The sequence below is a fragment of the Porcisia hertigi genome, chromosome 28 (genome assembly GCF_017918235.1).
Source record: "Porcisia hertigi strain C119 chromosome 28, whole genome shotgun sequence".
NCBI classification, from domain to species: domain Eukaryota; phylum Euglenozoa; class Kinetoplastea; order Trypanosomatida; family Trypanosomatidae; genus Porcisia; species Porcisia hertigi.
This window is the reverse complement of record NC_090587.1, coordinates 1,011,282-1,026,576: the sequence shown is the minus strand read 5'-3', so window position 1 is coordinate 1,026,576 and position 15,295 is coordinate 1,011,282. Positions and strand designations below refer to the sequence as shown.

At 55.7% G+C, this 15,295-nt stretch overlaps 5 protein-coding genes across 5 annotated transcripts; all 5 read right to left on the bottom strand.

Moving 5' to 3' along the window:
- Positions 1 to 550: 550 nt before the first annotated feature.
- On the bottom strand, positions 551 to 3,394 carry JKF63_03645 (uncharacterized protein; the record flags this gene model as incomplete). The annotated part of the gene is made up of 1 exon (XM_067899646.1): positions 551 to 3,394. One exon carries the CDS (start codon positions 3,392 to 3,394, stop codon positions 551 to 553), a length of 2,844 nt encoding a protein of 947 aa, XP_067755885.1.
- Positions 3,395 to 4,620: 1,226 nt separating this feature from the next.
- JKF63_03644 (uncharacterized protein) lies at positions 4,621 to 7,326 on the bottom strand (the record flags this gene model as incomplete). The annotated part of the gene is made up of 1 exon (XM_067899645.1): positions 4,621 to 7,326. The coding sequence occupies one exon, from the start codon at positions 7,324 to 7,326 to the stop codon at positions 4,621 to 4,623; it is 2,706 nt and encodes a 901-aa protein (XP_067755884.1).
- A 1,532-nt stretch (positions 7,327 to 8,858) lies between these two features.
- JKF63_03643 (uncharacterized protein) lies at positions 8,859 to 9,851 on the bottom strand (the record flags this gene model as incomplete). The annotated part of the gene is made up of 1 exon (XM_067899644.1): positions 8,859 to 9,851. The coding sequence occupies one exon, from the start codon at positions 9,849 to 9,851 to the stop codon at positions 8,859 to 8,861; it is 993 nt and encodes a 330-aa protein (XP_067755883.1).
- A 1,814-nt stretch (positions 9,852 to 11,665) lies between these two features.
- On the bottom strand, positions 11,666 to 13,609 carry JKF63_03642 (uncharacterized protein; the record flags this gene model as incomplete). Its single annotated transcript, XM_067899643.1, has 1 exon — positions 11,666 to 13,609. The coding sequence occupies one exon, from the start codon at positions 13,607 to 13,609 to the stop codon at positions 11,666 to 11,668; it is 1,944 nt and encodes a 647-aa protein (XP_067755882.1).
- Positions 13,610 to 14,431: 822 nt separating this feature from the next.
- JKF63_03641 (uncharacterized protein) lies at positions 14,432 to 15,121 on the bottom strand (the record flags this gene model as incomplete). Its single annotated transcript, XM_067899642.1, has 1 exon — positions 14,432 to 15,121. One exon carries the CDS (start codon positions 15,119 to 15,121, stop codon positions 14,432 to 14,434), a length of 690 nt encoding a protein of 229 aa, XP_067755881.1.
- Between the last annotated feature and the right edge of the window lie 174 nt (positions 15,122 to 15,295).

Here is a 15,295-nt window from a genome sequence, read left to right as displayed (position 1 = left end):
CGTGGCCCCCCCCCCCTCCCCACCCCCCCTTTGTACCGTGCGTTATTGGGGCTGCTTATGACAAATACGTTACTGGGCAAGTTATACCGAAGATGATCAAAGAAAACCCAACCGTTTTTTTTTTATCTTCCGCCTACACTCCGTGTCTGCTGATCATGACATCGATGTACCCCCGTTTTTCGTCCCACTTCTCAGTGAGCCTCCCCGCAACCGGTGACGGCGAGGGGCAGGGTAGAGGAAGCACACTAAGGTTGAGCGCAAGAGTCAAGAACAGAGAACAACAAAAAAACAAATGAGCGGATGTCGTCCATTTGCACACTTGCAGGAACGACGGAAAAAAGACCGATTGAACAACAACGCAAAGAAGGCAAAGTTGGCGGTTACACAAAGCCGTGTGGGTATTTGGGGGGAGAAGGGAGGAGGAGAGGAAGAGAGGAGGACCCGATCGTCTTTCTTGCAGGGTACGGATACCCGGATATTCTGCTTCGCTGATGGTCTTCCTCCTCTAGCCAAACTCGACGCCGTCCCTCGCACCTCACTCGTTTCAGCTCTACGCAAAGTCATCCAGCAGACCCAGCAGCAAACAGCGCGTTGCGATGTATGTCTTGCTTCCCTCGCCCCTTCCGTCAAGGGGACTGTAGTACTCCCACCAGCGAGACCCGCTGCGGATTGCCTCCACCACGCTCACTCGCAGATCCGTGTAGAAGTCGCGCAGCGCTGCCTTCGTCAGGCCGCCGTAAGCGCCACTGGTGCTGTCCAGCACATCCGAGTAGTGCAGCTTAACTCCGTACAGGAATAGCACGTTGGCAGAGGGCCACACATAGCCCATCCACATGTTGCGGTGCGGCAGCGCCGCCTCGCGCGCGAGACTCACTGATGAGTACGACACAGACATCAGCCCGTAGTCGCTCTTCAGCTCTCGCTGAGCCAGTGCGATGGTGCGCGCTGCCCTGGAGAGGTCTCGCCGTACCACACCTAGCATTACAGGGTAGAGATTTGCATAACCGAAGTACGGGCTGTGCGTCCATCTGCTGCACCCAATGCGGTCGCTGTAGCGCATCTGTGCGGGATCCCAATGCACAGCGTTCAGATGGGCCTCCCAGTCAAGACGAACGCTCTCGACCTCGTGCAAGAACTCGGTCTCGATGCGACTAATCGTTGCACTCAATAGCGCAACCCACGAGAAAGCATCTACGTGCGCCTCACGGTGGTGCTCGCCGGAGCAGATCGGTCTTGGATAATCCACCATGCCGCTTGTCGGCAGCCGATGACCATCCCTCCCACGCCAGCGGTAAACCAGCAGGCTCTCCGGCTGGTCCTCCACTGGCCGCAGAGGCCATTCCTCCAGTGGTTTGCGTGAACGACACTGTCGGGCCAGCTCGTCCGTGGCGCCTCCACACTGCGTATGGTGCCACCACTTGCGCCAACGCTTCAGTGCAGGCAGCATGGCACGCAGAAATGCCTCGTCAGCGGCCCTTTCCTTCTCAAAATAATTAGGCGTGTTGCGTGCCTTGCGGCGGTTCGCTGTGACAAGTCGGGTTGACTTGCGCTCCATCTCTGTCAGCAACGCCTGCAGGCCCAAGAGCAGCGTTGGAGGAGAAGCAAAGGTGAGATGCTCGTAGCGCAGTGCTCGCGGGGTGAAGGAACGCGTATCAGCACCGAAGACGGCGCGGTTAGGCACGAACCCCGTCTCTGCGTCCTGTGAGCCGAGTAGCCATGAAGCAAGAACATCCTTCACAACCTCCTTGTTCCACCGTGTGAGAAACAAAAGCGGCAACCCAGTCAATGTCGACTGGCCAAAGGCCTCGTCGGTGCGCGAGCCGATCACTGCGACAACGCTGCTTTGCTGCCGCGAGGCTTGCAGCTGCTCGGCACTCGGTAGTTCCCCGTCCCGGCCTTGTTGATCCCAGGCGTCGTCCATGTCGGTGCTCGGATGTAAGTAGTGTCCACTCGCAAAAGTCAACGAACCAAAGAACTCCGCCAAGGTAATGGTGACAATGCGCTCGTAGAGGCTCTTGGTGCTGTTGAACAGCGTGAGCCATGGGCGGAAGATCTTGGCGGTGTGGAGACTGATTGCTTTGGAGCGCCTACGAAGCACGTTGGTCAGCTGACACGTACTGAGTGCCTCGTAGCGCGGGATAAGGTTGCTGATCCTACTGCTCTCCGGTGCTCCCGGCGCCGCATCATCTCGAGCGTGGTCAGCAGGGCTCAAAGACAGCTCAAGGCGGAAACTCGAGTCGTACGCCTTGCGCAGAACCACAACATTGTGCGACGTCATTGGCGGTGGTGTCTGGAACGAACGCGGGTCCTTCGCCTCGATGTACGGGAAAGCGAATTCGGGCAGACGCCGAAGATCCAGCTGTTGCTGCTGAAGCTCGCCAACGTGGACACCCCCACCAATCCCTCTGCCACCCGCTGCAGCGCGCTCTTCCGGTGCAACCCCAGCCGCGTCCAATGCCGTGCGCTGGAAGGCCTCCTCAACATCGGTTTGAAGACCATAAACATGCCACGGGGCGGTGTCGTGAAGGGGGCTATGGTCGTCATAGACACGTAGGACAAAGTCAGTGTGCGTGGCCTCCCCCTCCGGCTGCAGGCGGCTCTTCAGTACCGGACTCCAGCTACCGTCGTTCTCCTCGGTAGGGGCCTCCAGTTCAATACTCTCCTGTGTGTCCGCGTGCGATATGTACACTACTATTACAAGCGGCGAGTCACCTTCAGAGCGGCCGTGGATGCGCACATGCCATGCATCTGCAAAAGGACTCTTGAGGAACTCGATCTCGAGACGGAGCTTGTTCCCTCGGTCTTCGACAACCTCCTTAGCATAGTGCAGCCCGTCGTGCACGACCCACTGAACCTGCATGGTTTCAGCGTCGACACCTTTGCTCTGCGTAGTGCGTGGGGCGTTCACCTTGTTGTGCATATACGGCATCACGTGGCGCAGGGGGTGCCTCATGGCAGAGTCATACCACGCAAGGCCCACAGTGACCGGCTGTTGGGAGCGGCTTTTGACGGCAAAAATGCGACTCGGCTCGTATGTGCCCCACATCATGGTGCGATTGTATTCCTTTGACGGGTAGAGCGGTGGCTCGTTGAAGTAGCGCGTGTAGCCATCCTCCATAGCCTGCACCGTCTTATCCGACCAGAGGTACTTATCTTGCAGACGACAGCGCAGGTTTTGCAACACGAAGAAGGGTGTGTAGTATGCCACCACAAAAAGCGGTATGCCGAGAAAGACAGCGATAAAAAAGAGGTAACTGATGACACCGCGCTGTGTGTCCTTGGCCTGACGCCTCTCAAGACGTCGATGTCGCTCCTGCGCCGTTTCCGCCGGCATATCCAACTCCGTGGCGTCTTCCGCCACATTTTTCTTCAGCAAAGAACGACGGTCACGCATGGCGCCGATGGGATCGCCACCCCCTCTACTACTTGAAAATTAGACTACTAGTAGGAAGTTAAACCGTGCGCGCAGAGTGGAAGAAGGGGGAGAAAAAAAAGAAGGAATGATAGTGCTGCTAATCGTAGCCTTGATGGAGTAACAGCCGTACCCGCGTGGGCCGTTCTGGCAATGAGACGAAACAATATATATATATGCGCAGTTTGTGCTCAAAGGGAGGGGGGGAGGGCGGGGAGAGGAACCGCTACGGCACAAATACGATGTTATCTTTTTTTTCGCCTCTCTGTACCCCTCATCGGCGCTCCAATGGAATAACGGAGACTTCTGTTCCCTTGCATCTCTCTTGCAGTGTTGCTGATTTGTGGCTGTTTTTGCCTCTTTCATCGCCCCCGCCCGCTACTCCATGCAGAAGAGAAGAAATTCAGAAAAACACTTGTATGAGTGCATTTGTTTATACACATATGTATATGTGCCTTCACCCAAGAGGGAAGAATGATGGCATTGTTGAGCGTGCGCTATTCGGTGTGTTACCAGAGGCGACGAGTGAAAAGAGGCAAAAAGGCGTGGCGGTGGCGGCGGCGGGAGGGGGAGGGGGGCGGCGAATTCGCACATTTCAAGTAATAAAGGCGGAGACGACGCAGAAATTTAAAAGGAGAAAGACGGGTGGGGAAGGGAGATGCAGTGACACACACAAACCGGAAAGGGGAAAAAAAAATGGTCGCGGATAACAATGGGCGACACGCCTTGTACGGTAGTCCCCCCCCCCCGTCCATCCCTCCACCACTCCCACCAGACACATCGCCACAGGGTCTTACTTTGGACTCCGAGAATTCGCTAGACGCGTATGGTTGCGTGTGTCAGTCTGCTTTGTGTGTGTGTATGTTTGTTGTGAGCGGCCGATTGAGGTAAACATACAAGACTTCGACGACAGTCAACGTGCTCAAGTGCGGGCCTGCTGTGTCTTGCCCAAAAAGGAAGAGGGCATCTGTCTATAAGAGCAAAGCTTTTGCCAGTGAGAGTGTGTGTGGTTAGGATCATGTCGGGGCCCACATACGCATAGCAGTGCTAGCTAGCTGTACTCATAAAGCAGCTCGCACACAGTCACAGTCACGCCCCCAGTGGAAACCACATCCAACTAGTGTCACTTTCTCCATCACAACTACAGATCTGCCCTCCCCTCCCGCCTCACACAAATTATGCTCAGCTCATAAAGACTGACACCTCACTCATGCATATGCACATGGCACTTCGCGAGGTGTGCTGAATAACGCGGAGGTCTCATCGCCGACGATCGGCGAAGAGGAGACCCCGCGCTGAGAAAGCACCTCCTCTTTGATACGCCGCCAGATGAGAGGAGTGCTCGGCGACTCCTCCCCTCGAGAAGTGTCCACCGCGGTGCCTCCTCCAGGGATGTGCCTTGACAGTACCTCTGAGGCACGAGTGGGTGGGGTGTGAAGCTGCTGTCCAGTCCTCGGAGCGGCACACTCGGCAAGCAAGGGACGGTTGGCGTAGGGTGTGAGCTTGACCGGCCGCCGAGAAGACGGTGTCCGAGCTTCTGCAGTGGTGCCGTTGTAACTCGTATGCGAATTATCCAACCGAAGCCGCCGCACCGATGACCCCGACGAGGCGGCACCGCCAGGACTAGTAGAATCGAGGAAGAAAACGTCAACCGCTGCCTCGTCGTACAGCTGTTGTGAACGAGCGTGGTGACGACTCCCCTCTTGCCCCGGACGCGAAGTGGCAACGAAGGTGTCCGATGGAGGTGAGGTAGCATCTCGCGACGCACCGGCAGCTGTGATGGGAGAGGGAAGCTCTGTATTCGGGAGATGAGAAGCCGCGGCACAAGTGCGTTGATGCGACAACACCCGGCCTACCGTGGCGTTGCCGAGAAGCACTGGAGAACGTCTTTCGGGCGCAGACGACGCGGGGGACAGCGTGGCTGTCGGTGTGGATATGAGAAACGTTGCCCCATCGCGCGGTCGCGGCGGCGTGGACGCCGTCGTCGAGCGCCGCCCTGGGGAGCGACTGTGAGCGGAGGCGGTGGAAGCGCTGATAGTCGTAGAAGCCTTGTGAGACAGACGCGGTGCCGCAGAAGAAGAGAGTTCATGGCGAGCCCCTCGTGGTGACGGCAGTGCCTCTGAAGGGAGGTGTTGGGGCCTGACCCGTGGATCCTGATACACAGCATTAGGCTCAGATGCCGCGGTAGACGGAACGGTGGGTGGCGCGGCGCGCGAAAATTTGGGGGACGAGGAGACCCGGTTCAAAGAAAAGTCCTGCGGAGAGGAGAGAAGCGAGTTGTGGTGGTTGGCATGCGCCGGGTCACCGACTCTCGTGGTATAGCTAGCCGCAGCGGAAAAGACAGCTTGTGTCGGCTCACTGGGCGTTTTGGGACCCCGTACGCGGCAATGTGTGCGCTGGCCATCAATAAACGCGTGCGACGTCGCCACCGAGTGCTCTGGTGATAGTCGAGCGTATCGCTGCTCGGACAGCTTGGGTGCATCGGTACTTGCCATGTAGCGCTCCGGTGTGACCGGGTCGTCCTGAACAGGCATTAGCACCGGCATGAGGGTTGTAGAAACCGTCGCGCTCTGACGGACGGGCGTCTGCGTCATCGCACCCGCCCCTGGCCCTTGGGTCGACTGCCGCTCCACATACCGGAGAAGCCGCGCACACTCGGCCTCAAGCAGCTTCATGCGCTGTTCGTACTGCTCCGTCGACTGGAAGTGCCGATCCACCTCCTGTGCCAGTTGCCGTGCCATGTCGTCTTGCTGTCTGGCGGCCTGCTGCTTGATTCTGCAGAGATCCTCCATAAAGCTGCGAAGCAACGCATCTATTTCGGGATTGGCGGAGGACGCCAGTGGATACAGTTGCCCGGAAGTCGAGGAGTGGTCACCCGCGTCGCAGCGTTGCTGCAAGAGCGGCGGCAGAGCCTTGAGACCCTCCGCAGCGGCGCCGATGAGCGTGCCAACTTCGTCTGCAGACCTCATGCAAGCCTTTAGAACATCGCAGACCCACTCCAACTCCAAGCTCAGTTGCGCGGCCGGCAATGGCGCCGGCCCCGGGTGAGCAAATGAAGAGGCTGTCGGGTCTTGACCGCGAACGGACAGAGTGATGTCGGCAGAACCGGTCGGGTGGCCGTCAAACCCACCCAGGCGGTAGTGGACAGGAACGAAGAGGCCGGCACTCTGCGCTGAGGCGGAAGGCGTGCCAGGTTGAGCCGCTAGCAGGGATGAGGGTGGAAAAACGTCACCGTCGCAAAAAGCGCTGGTCTGAACCGCAGCGTCAAAGGCAGTGCGTGTCGCACCCTTCACAGCATCGTGCAGCTCGTCGAGAAGCGAGGCGGCCTGCTCAAGATTCAGCCGGATGCGCGCCTTCTCCAGCTTTGCCGAAGCAATGTAAACCTGTAAGGCATCTGAGACGGTCATCATCAAGCGGTACAAGTCCCCCGTGTGCACTTCTCCGCCCCGACTCCCATCTTCTGGGCCAGTAGAAACGCTGGCGCGAGGTTGGCCGCTCGTGGGCGAGGACACAACGCCGCCGCCCGCACCAGCCAACACCTCCTGCATCGCCTCCAATCCGCGCCTCAGAAACCGACGCTCTTCAATCTGCGAGCGAAGAAGAAATCCTACACGCGCCGTCTCGGTCAACTGCTCCCCTCGCTTCCATCCGACAAGCCGATCAGCCAAGAGTCGACAGCGCTCTTCGAGAGCATGCACTTGCTCCTGGCAAGACGCGGTTACCTCCCGCACGACCTTATCTGATGCAGTGCGTAGGTCCTTCAGCTGCCGCTGCAGCTGCGCTCTGTACTGCTTTGACTGCAGCAGCTCCGATCGAAGAGTTTCATTCTCGCTTTGAAGATCACGCAGGATCCTAGAGTTCACCGAGGGAGTTCGAGTACGAGCGCTAGCAGTGACCTGCTTGTTTCGCTCCATTCCTCGATGCAGCAAGAAGATTTTTTTTCACACAGCGCGTACCTCAGAAACGGTTCACAAAAAAAAAAAAGTCGTCACGTCGCGTACTTGTCCCTGCAGCACTCCTTGGTCCTACTCTGCACGGGTTGCAGTGAGGGACCTTCAGAATATGCAGGAATGAAAACAACGAGCGGCAGCTGAGTGAATTACAAAACGAAGGCAGGGAGTGTGTGAAGGCTAGCTCAACAGAGAGATGCCTCAACGATATGGTGAGTAAAGGGGAAGAGCGAGGATCCCCTGGGAATGAGCAGAGTCACGTCCTCCTACAGTTTGGAAAAAAAACGCGAAAGCAACGGAGAAAAGAAGAAAGTATTGTGGATGCTTGTGGGACACCTCAAGGATAAGGTGTGCTCCTCTCCCTCCACTCTTCTCCATCAATGACACATATGAGTGCCTCTCCCTGATCTATATTTCTGAATCTTGAAGAAAATAAAGCGAGGCATAAATTTCTACTGTAAAGAGTTTATGTGAGGCTGAGCCTGTGCGTCTGAGGACATCTATGAAGCCTAGGAAGAACAGTCAGTGGCAATGCACACCAAAATGGCGGCTGCACAGACACACAATGGCGCAGAAGGAAAACGAGATGTACACAGAATTTTGGGGGTGCGTTAGGTCTTTTGCCTACAGCGCTCTACACGAGGACCCTGATGAGTTTATTTCCTCTCTCCCGCACGTTCCGTTCCCTCTCCTCGGTACTGCTGGGGGGAGGGGGGGGACTCTCTGCTGCACGCGCGTGTGTGTGTGTTGGTCAGCTATCTCGATATCATATGTATTCAAGGTATATGAGAGACACGAAGAGAAAGCCTTGTGACCCCCCCTCCCGGCGACGATGTGTGAAAAGCGCAAGTGAAGAAAAGGAGAGAGGAAGGAACATGAAAATTATTCAACGGCAACGTTGGACAGATGAACGCCATTTTTTACCGTGCGGTACGCCCTTTAGTAAAGGGGAGGAGGAACACACTTTGTGCAAGTCCACGCAACTCCTTGTATTCAAAGACAAACATCCCCAGAGGTCAGCGTCTCTATACACACACATGCATACGCCAAGAGAGAACAAAAGATGCCTGAGATGCCCTCACAGGACTGCACCCCCGCTTTTCTGTCACACCTCTGGCACTGGAAACTCCCCCGTTTCCCGTCACCCCAACCCCACCCCTCGACTATGCACTGTTCGACGCTGCGAATCGCGCCGTTTTCGTTTTCTTTTGCTTGCGTTACCGAGTGTGCGGTGCAGAGGCGATTAATACACACCTCAAAGGACTGAGAAAGAAGCAAAGGACAACGACAACGGCACACACACACACACACACCACACCACCACACCACACCACACCACACGCATACACAGAGATGCAGTGGAGAAGCGCCACGCTCGCACATGTCACTACGACCGCAGGACATCCCAGAGAACCGAGAGTACAAAAAAAAAGAGCAAAAGGACAGACTCGTCGATAAGCACTGACACTGAGAAGTCGAGATGTGCGAGAGCGAGGCTACTCCGGGGCCGTTGCACCACTCTTGTAGCGCTGCACCCATAGCTTCCCCATCTCATCAAATGACGCCATCGACTGCCGCTGCGTGGCCCCGTTATCCTTCACTTCTGCAAACATGATTCGGCCCAGCCAAGGCTTATTCTCTGGCATCAACTGGTTATCGACGCCACGCAGGACAAAGTCAAGCGCCTGCTCAGACGGAGCCTCTCCTTCGGAGGCGACGAGCTCTGTGTGAAAGCGAGCTGCCCACCCCTCCTCCTCAAGCCGCTGGAGGGAATAGAGCATCGCGTGATACGCCTCCATGCTCATCGCAAAGTTGCTGCGCCGCATCGCGTAAAAAACTGCGAGGGCCTCAGCGTAGCTGCTCGTGCGTGAAAACAGGTGCTGAATGGCGCGCATTGAAATCTGACGACCCTGCCGGGCAGAAACCTGCATAAGCTTCACTAGAAGATCCGTGCCATCCTTTGATGACAATGGCACACAAAGGAGCAGTAAGCGGTCGAGTGCGTCACCCAAACCACGGCTGACGTCCTCCTGGCGAGGTGTTGCAGGGTCAAGCTTGTATCGGTTCAACAACGCAGCCACAGCTTTGCACCGCTCCTCTGCCGCGTTGGCCTCTGCTTCTGCCGCCTCGCTCGCTGACATGGAGGTGACCGAGGATTGAAGATGCTCCTCTGCCGTTGCAGTGCGTCTCCAGAGTTCATAAATCTCTCTGCGTGCATCAGCAGCACGCTCCATTACGGGTGCACCGCTGTTCGGGGGCTCCTGATCAGCCTCCGATGACGCGGACGGGATTGACGGCTGTGCAGTGTCTTCTGGAGACGGAGTGGCACTTTTCCAGCGCTGACTAGTAGAAAGAGCCCCTTGCGCGACCGGCGCACGTGATACACACCGCGCAGATAGCGACCATGCCGGCGGCGTCAAAGGCGTCAACCTCGCGATGCACTGCGGAGGGGAGCGCACGAACGACAGAAATGCCTTGCTGCCATGCATGACCGACACCAAGCCACGTGATGAGTTGCTAAAACGTCGAGTAGCAGTCACAGGAGCGGAAAGCACAACCAGACAAGAGACCAAAATTAATTTATATATAACAATATGTAATATATATTTATATAATATATATGTGTATTAAGAGTATTGACGCGCAGAATTTAAAAAAGTGAAAGCAAAGAGTCAGAGAAAGTCATGGAGAATCAGTTGCCCAGTACCAGTACAAGCTGCTGAGTAGCTATGATAGTGGCGCCAGCCAAAGAAGCGCCAGTCGCGCTTGCGATCTGAGAGAAGGTGCTGGGGGGAGAACGGTGGCATCGAGGAGGGGAAAGCGATTCTGCCACTGGTGGCGCCATCCTCCCACAACCGAATCCTCTGATTCACCACCCACCCCACCGTATCCTTCCTAGAAATCAACATCTCTGCTCTCTAGTGTGACGTGTGGTAATAAGCAAGAGGCGTACTGCAGCCAGGGGGCCTCCACAACGACTGTGGTTGCAGCTGGTCCCTCCCTCCACGTTGCATTGGGGCATACTCAGGTAGCTCCACACCCTTTAGGGTTTGATGTTTAATCCTCTTTTTCGCTTGACTACTTGCAGTTGCTGGACCGATAAACACAGACAACCACTTTTTTTTACGTTTTAGCCTTTTTAAAAAAAAAGAGACCAAAAAGTCTCGAACAACCCAACACACACACACACAAACACGGCAGCAACAAGAAAAAGTGGATGAGCGAGTGAAGAGAAGCCAAAAAAAAAGACTGAAGAAAACCTTGTGAGAGAGTGCAAGGACGGGTGGGCGGGCGCACCACTTGCATTGTTCCTACGATCTTTCGCGTAGATATGTGCCTGGGGAAGGGGGGGGGGGGGGGGGGGGGGGCGCCGTCTCGACAGCCACTTCTTCAGATGATCCTCCCCTTTTTGTTTATTTTCCCTTACGCAAAACTCAGATTGACTGCCCGGCGACACGCGAACCTAGACTGGTGGACACAACTCGCGGAGGAGTGGAAACATCATTGACTGCCTTACTGTGCTCCTCTGCGTAGATTGCGCGGCACGGTGCAGAGTGCAACACCATCACACAAGCACAAGCCAAAATGCATAAACACACGCCACTCCACAACCAAGGAGCTCAGGGGAGTAAGGGGGGAGCAACCCTATCATCCATGATCTTCGAGTGTCGCTTGCAATCCACTGCAGACCACTGATCTCTCACGTCGCTCCCCTCTCGCTTTCCCTTGCTTTTTGAATCTTTCTCTCACCTCTCTCTGCGAGGCAGGTGATTACAGCAAGCACACTCGCCTATGCGGCACATGAGCTCGGACTCCTTGAAGAGAAAAATGCAGCTCAAAAGGAGAGACCGGAGACCTAGAGTCCACTGGATAAAATATGGGCGAGGAGTATGGGGCATTGAGGTAAGCAGATAGCGGGGGAAGAGGGGATGGGGGCACAATTAATTTAATAAACAAATGTCCCAGGACGAAAGTGACCCAATATTCAAAGAAAAAAAACGAACAGACCCGTAACACGAAGACAGAACCATCGTGGAGTGGTGCCTTTCTCAACTCTGAATACTCTCTGGATGGCAAGACAGAAACAGAGGGTGCAGCACCTCGGCGAAGTCGCTACTGTTCTACACCCATCATGGTGGTGGGAAAGGAAGGGTCAAGCGATGAAATACAGTGCTGCCCATCCAGCACTCGGGAAGAGCAAGGGAGAGCGCTACTTGTCTCCTTCGCTTTTAACTTTCTTTTCCACGACTGTTCCAGTCTATGCCTGTTCCACTCGCACGCGCAGACGCAGAAACTGTGTGCGCTAAAACATAGTGATATCTGCGTTCCTGTTCGCAAGCCACGGAATGGTCTCAATGATACTGCAAATGAACGAGTAAAATAAGGGGAGAAGGGCAATGCGGATAGGGAAGGCCAATGTGTAGACGCCGTAAATGGTGACACCCGCAACGCAGGCGCGCTCCCAGAAGAACTTGCTGCGAGCACCGTTGCCGAAACCCTTTCTTGCGCGCATGGCGGCACTTTCGCCTACGGTCCGGGGGGGCAGGACCCCGTTACTGCCAGTTGAGCCAGCCGCCTTGTTGCTAAGAGCATTCAGCCTAGCGACGGATGCAGTTACCTTCACGCCCTCATCAGCAGGCTTCGACGGGGCTGCAGAATCCGCTGCCGCCTTGGTGGTCGACACCGAGGTGCTTGTCTTCTGCTGTAGTTCCGTGGAGTCCTCCTCCTTGCGCAGCATCTCCAGCATCATGGGAATCTGCGGGGCACGGCGGAGAATCTCTGGCTGCGCGCCGGCCGCTGCGTCGAGGTACTCCTTCGCCAATACATATGACTTGGCCATACCATGCTCGCCCTTGATATGCATGCAGCCGCGCACAAAGTACGCGGAGCCGCAACCGCGATCCATTGCCTTCTGAAGCCACGCGTGGTACTTCGATATGCTCTGTTGCGCCTCAACCTCCTCCTCGGAGAGCATAGATGACGCAGTAGAGCCCCGGAGCCACAGCTGCGCCAGGCTCAGCATGCCATTCATGTGCCCAAGCTTGGCTGCGCGCTGGTAAAAGTAGATGGCTGCCGGGAAGAGAGGGAGGAAGTGACGCGCACCCTGGTCGTAAAGCTCGCCAACTTTATGATTCGCCGCAGCGCTCTGCTCTTCATCGTCGAGTGCGCGCTTCAACAACAGAAAAGCACCGCGCGGCGACTGCATCTGGCTATAAATGCTGTACAAAAGGAGTGTGCTCTGCTCGTGCTTGTGATGAATTGCAGCAAGGCGCAGGAAGTGCAGGCAGCCCTTCATGTCCTGGTCCTCAAAGAGCTTCAGACCGCACGCCATGAGCTCCGTCGCGCTTAGCTTGCGCTCTTCATCCGACTGGTACTCCTCCTCCTCGTTCTCACCGGCTTCACCAATGTTGACCCGTGCCTTTTGCAAGTCGAGCTGCGTGCACTTCAAAAAGTTTTCCAGCGTGCTCGGCTGCGATCGAAGGGCGCGGCATTCATTGTGGAGCTGAATCATTTCGCTGAGGATACGCTTCTGCTCGTTTGCCGACTTGGTGTCCTCTGCGTCCGTTGAGCTACTCAGTGTGGCCTCAACCTCGGCCAACTTCTTCCTGATTTCCTCCTCCTCGACACGGTAATTCTCCAGTTCGGCCTTTATGAAAGCAGTGGTGTTATCATTGCTCCCCTCATCGCCCTCCTCCTGATCCCTGCCCGTCACTTCCTTCGCCACCTCGTCCAGCAGCTTATCGAGGTTGTCCTCACCGTCCACTTCCGCGCCGCCCGCGTCGCCCGCGTCGCCATTATTGTGGACCTCAACTTTGTCAGACGCCTTCTTCACCGAAACCTCGCCGTCATTATCCCCGAGGCAGGGAAGAGCTGGCAACTGCGTGCGAAACATACGGTCGATCTCGGCAATTGGTGTCATCAGTTCATCGTCAGCGCTCATCGGGAGATCAAGGAGACAGCTCCATGGGGCGCCAGTCTTCTTTTCCAACTCCACTACGAGGACGCTGCCATCCTCGATGCGCCACTCCACCTCATCGTTCACAGAGGCGTAGAGGCGCCACTGAAGAATCCGCAGTTCTTTCTGACTGACGCACAGGATGCAACTATCTTTTATCTCCACTGTCACCTCGCGGGGCCGTACGCCCTTGGGAAAATCACAGGGGATTCTGAGCTCAAGGGCCGTCGCCTCATCCTCGCCCTGGGTCCACCGAGCCTTCCCGATGCCTTCTGTTAGAGGAACAGACATTCTTTTTTCTCCACGAAACGCGTGCGCACGTGCGTGTGTGTGAGAGCCTTTTAATACACGCTGCAGCGAGAGAGAGAGCTCAAGACACCAACACGAGCGCTGTTTTCAAAGACTAAAGAAACTGTGTCTGTCACAGATACAACGAGGATACAAACAAGATGTGTGAGACGGACAGCCAGCTGACGCGAAAATGTCAAGAAGATGCACGCGTGCAGTGGTTCCGTGAACCCTCTGTGAAAAAGAGTGTTTGATAGTCACCTTTTCCGTTTTTTACTACGCTTCCCTTCGTGTGTGTGTGCGTATGTGGGAAGGGGGGAGGGGGAGATAATACGTAGCGTGTATGAACAAAATCCCTGGCCAGACGAGAGTGGAGGAGTTGAGAAGTGAAGTGAAAGGAAGAAATGAAGTAAGGGAAGACACATTTACAAGCACTGGGGAGGTACCAAGAAAAGGTGTGTGTGTGTGTGTGCGAGGTGAAGTCACTCCTCGTATTTATAAAGCAGCTACACCTTGTAGTTACTTACCCTCCCCCCCCCCCGTTGCTGTCGCCACCGCGGCCTCACTGAAACGCGGTGATACCGCAAGAGGTCAACAAGTCCTCTCACACGGAATGGTTCAACTTTCTCTTTGACTGTGCGCCGTTGATCGCAAGAGCGCCGTCTCACAGTCAGCGGCAACGCTCCATTTCGCTAGAATGCCCCATAGTCACACTCTCACGACGCCACCGACCCCGAACACCTCCGCTACAATGAAGTCTGTAGTGTGCTCTCCTTTCGCTCTGCGGAGAGAAGGGAGAGCAGAGAATCACGGTGCTCACTCATCTTACAGCGATACGCGTGGGCGAGCCATAACGACTACTTGGGTCCGATATAACGAGTCTTTGATAGGCTTCACACGCACAATCTCCACATCTGCCTTCTCAAGGACGGCGCGGAATTCGTCCTCGTACGTGACCTCGCCAAAGTCGATTGTGGTGATAGCCCTCAGGAGCCGCTTCACCAGCGGTGTCACGTACTGACTAATCATCGTGCGCTTTTCGAAGGTTTGAGTGAAAAAGATGTTGCATCCCCCCGGCACCCTTGAGACCGGACTGCGGAGCATTTGCACGCAGTGCTGAAGCGCGCTCACCTTCGACGGAAGGATCATAAAACTGCCAGAAAAGTAGATGATGTCGAACTTTTCTTTGTGCGACTTGTTATAGTCGTGGATGTCCGCCTGTTCGATGGTCACAACGTCCCTCAAGCGTCCACCGCACGCAGCGACATTCGCCTGAGCACTCTGCACATAAGCAAGGTCGTAGTCTACCCCAGTAACCATCATTTGCTTGCTCACGACAATGTCACGGTTCGCGATGAGACTGGTGGCGGTGCCGATGCCGATGTCTAGCATCAGGCTGTTCATCGGGCATTCCAGCAGCACTTCACGGTACCATCGCGAGGTCATCGGTCCGATGCACATGTCGTACACCTGTGACCGAAACGACTTTGCGTAGTCGGAGATGAGCGCGAGCATGGTTGTCGTCGTGTGGTGTAGGCGCTGGTGTGGCACTATTAACAGGAGAAAAAAAAAGAGGAGGAAGTGAGGGAGCGCGGATACCGCAGCGCTAAACAACGTCGTGCACTCAACAGGAACAAAAAAAGAAGGCAGGCGGTGTGCAGTGTGGGAACAATACGCATTATTTCCACC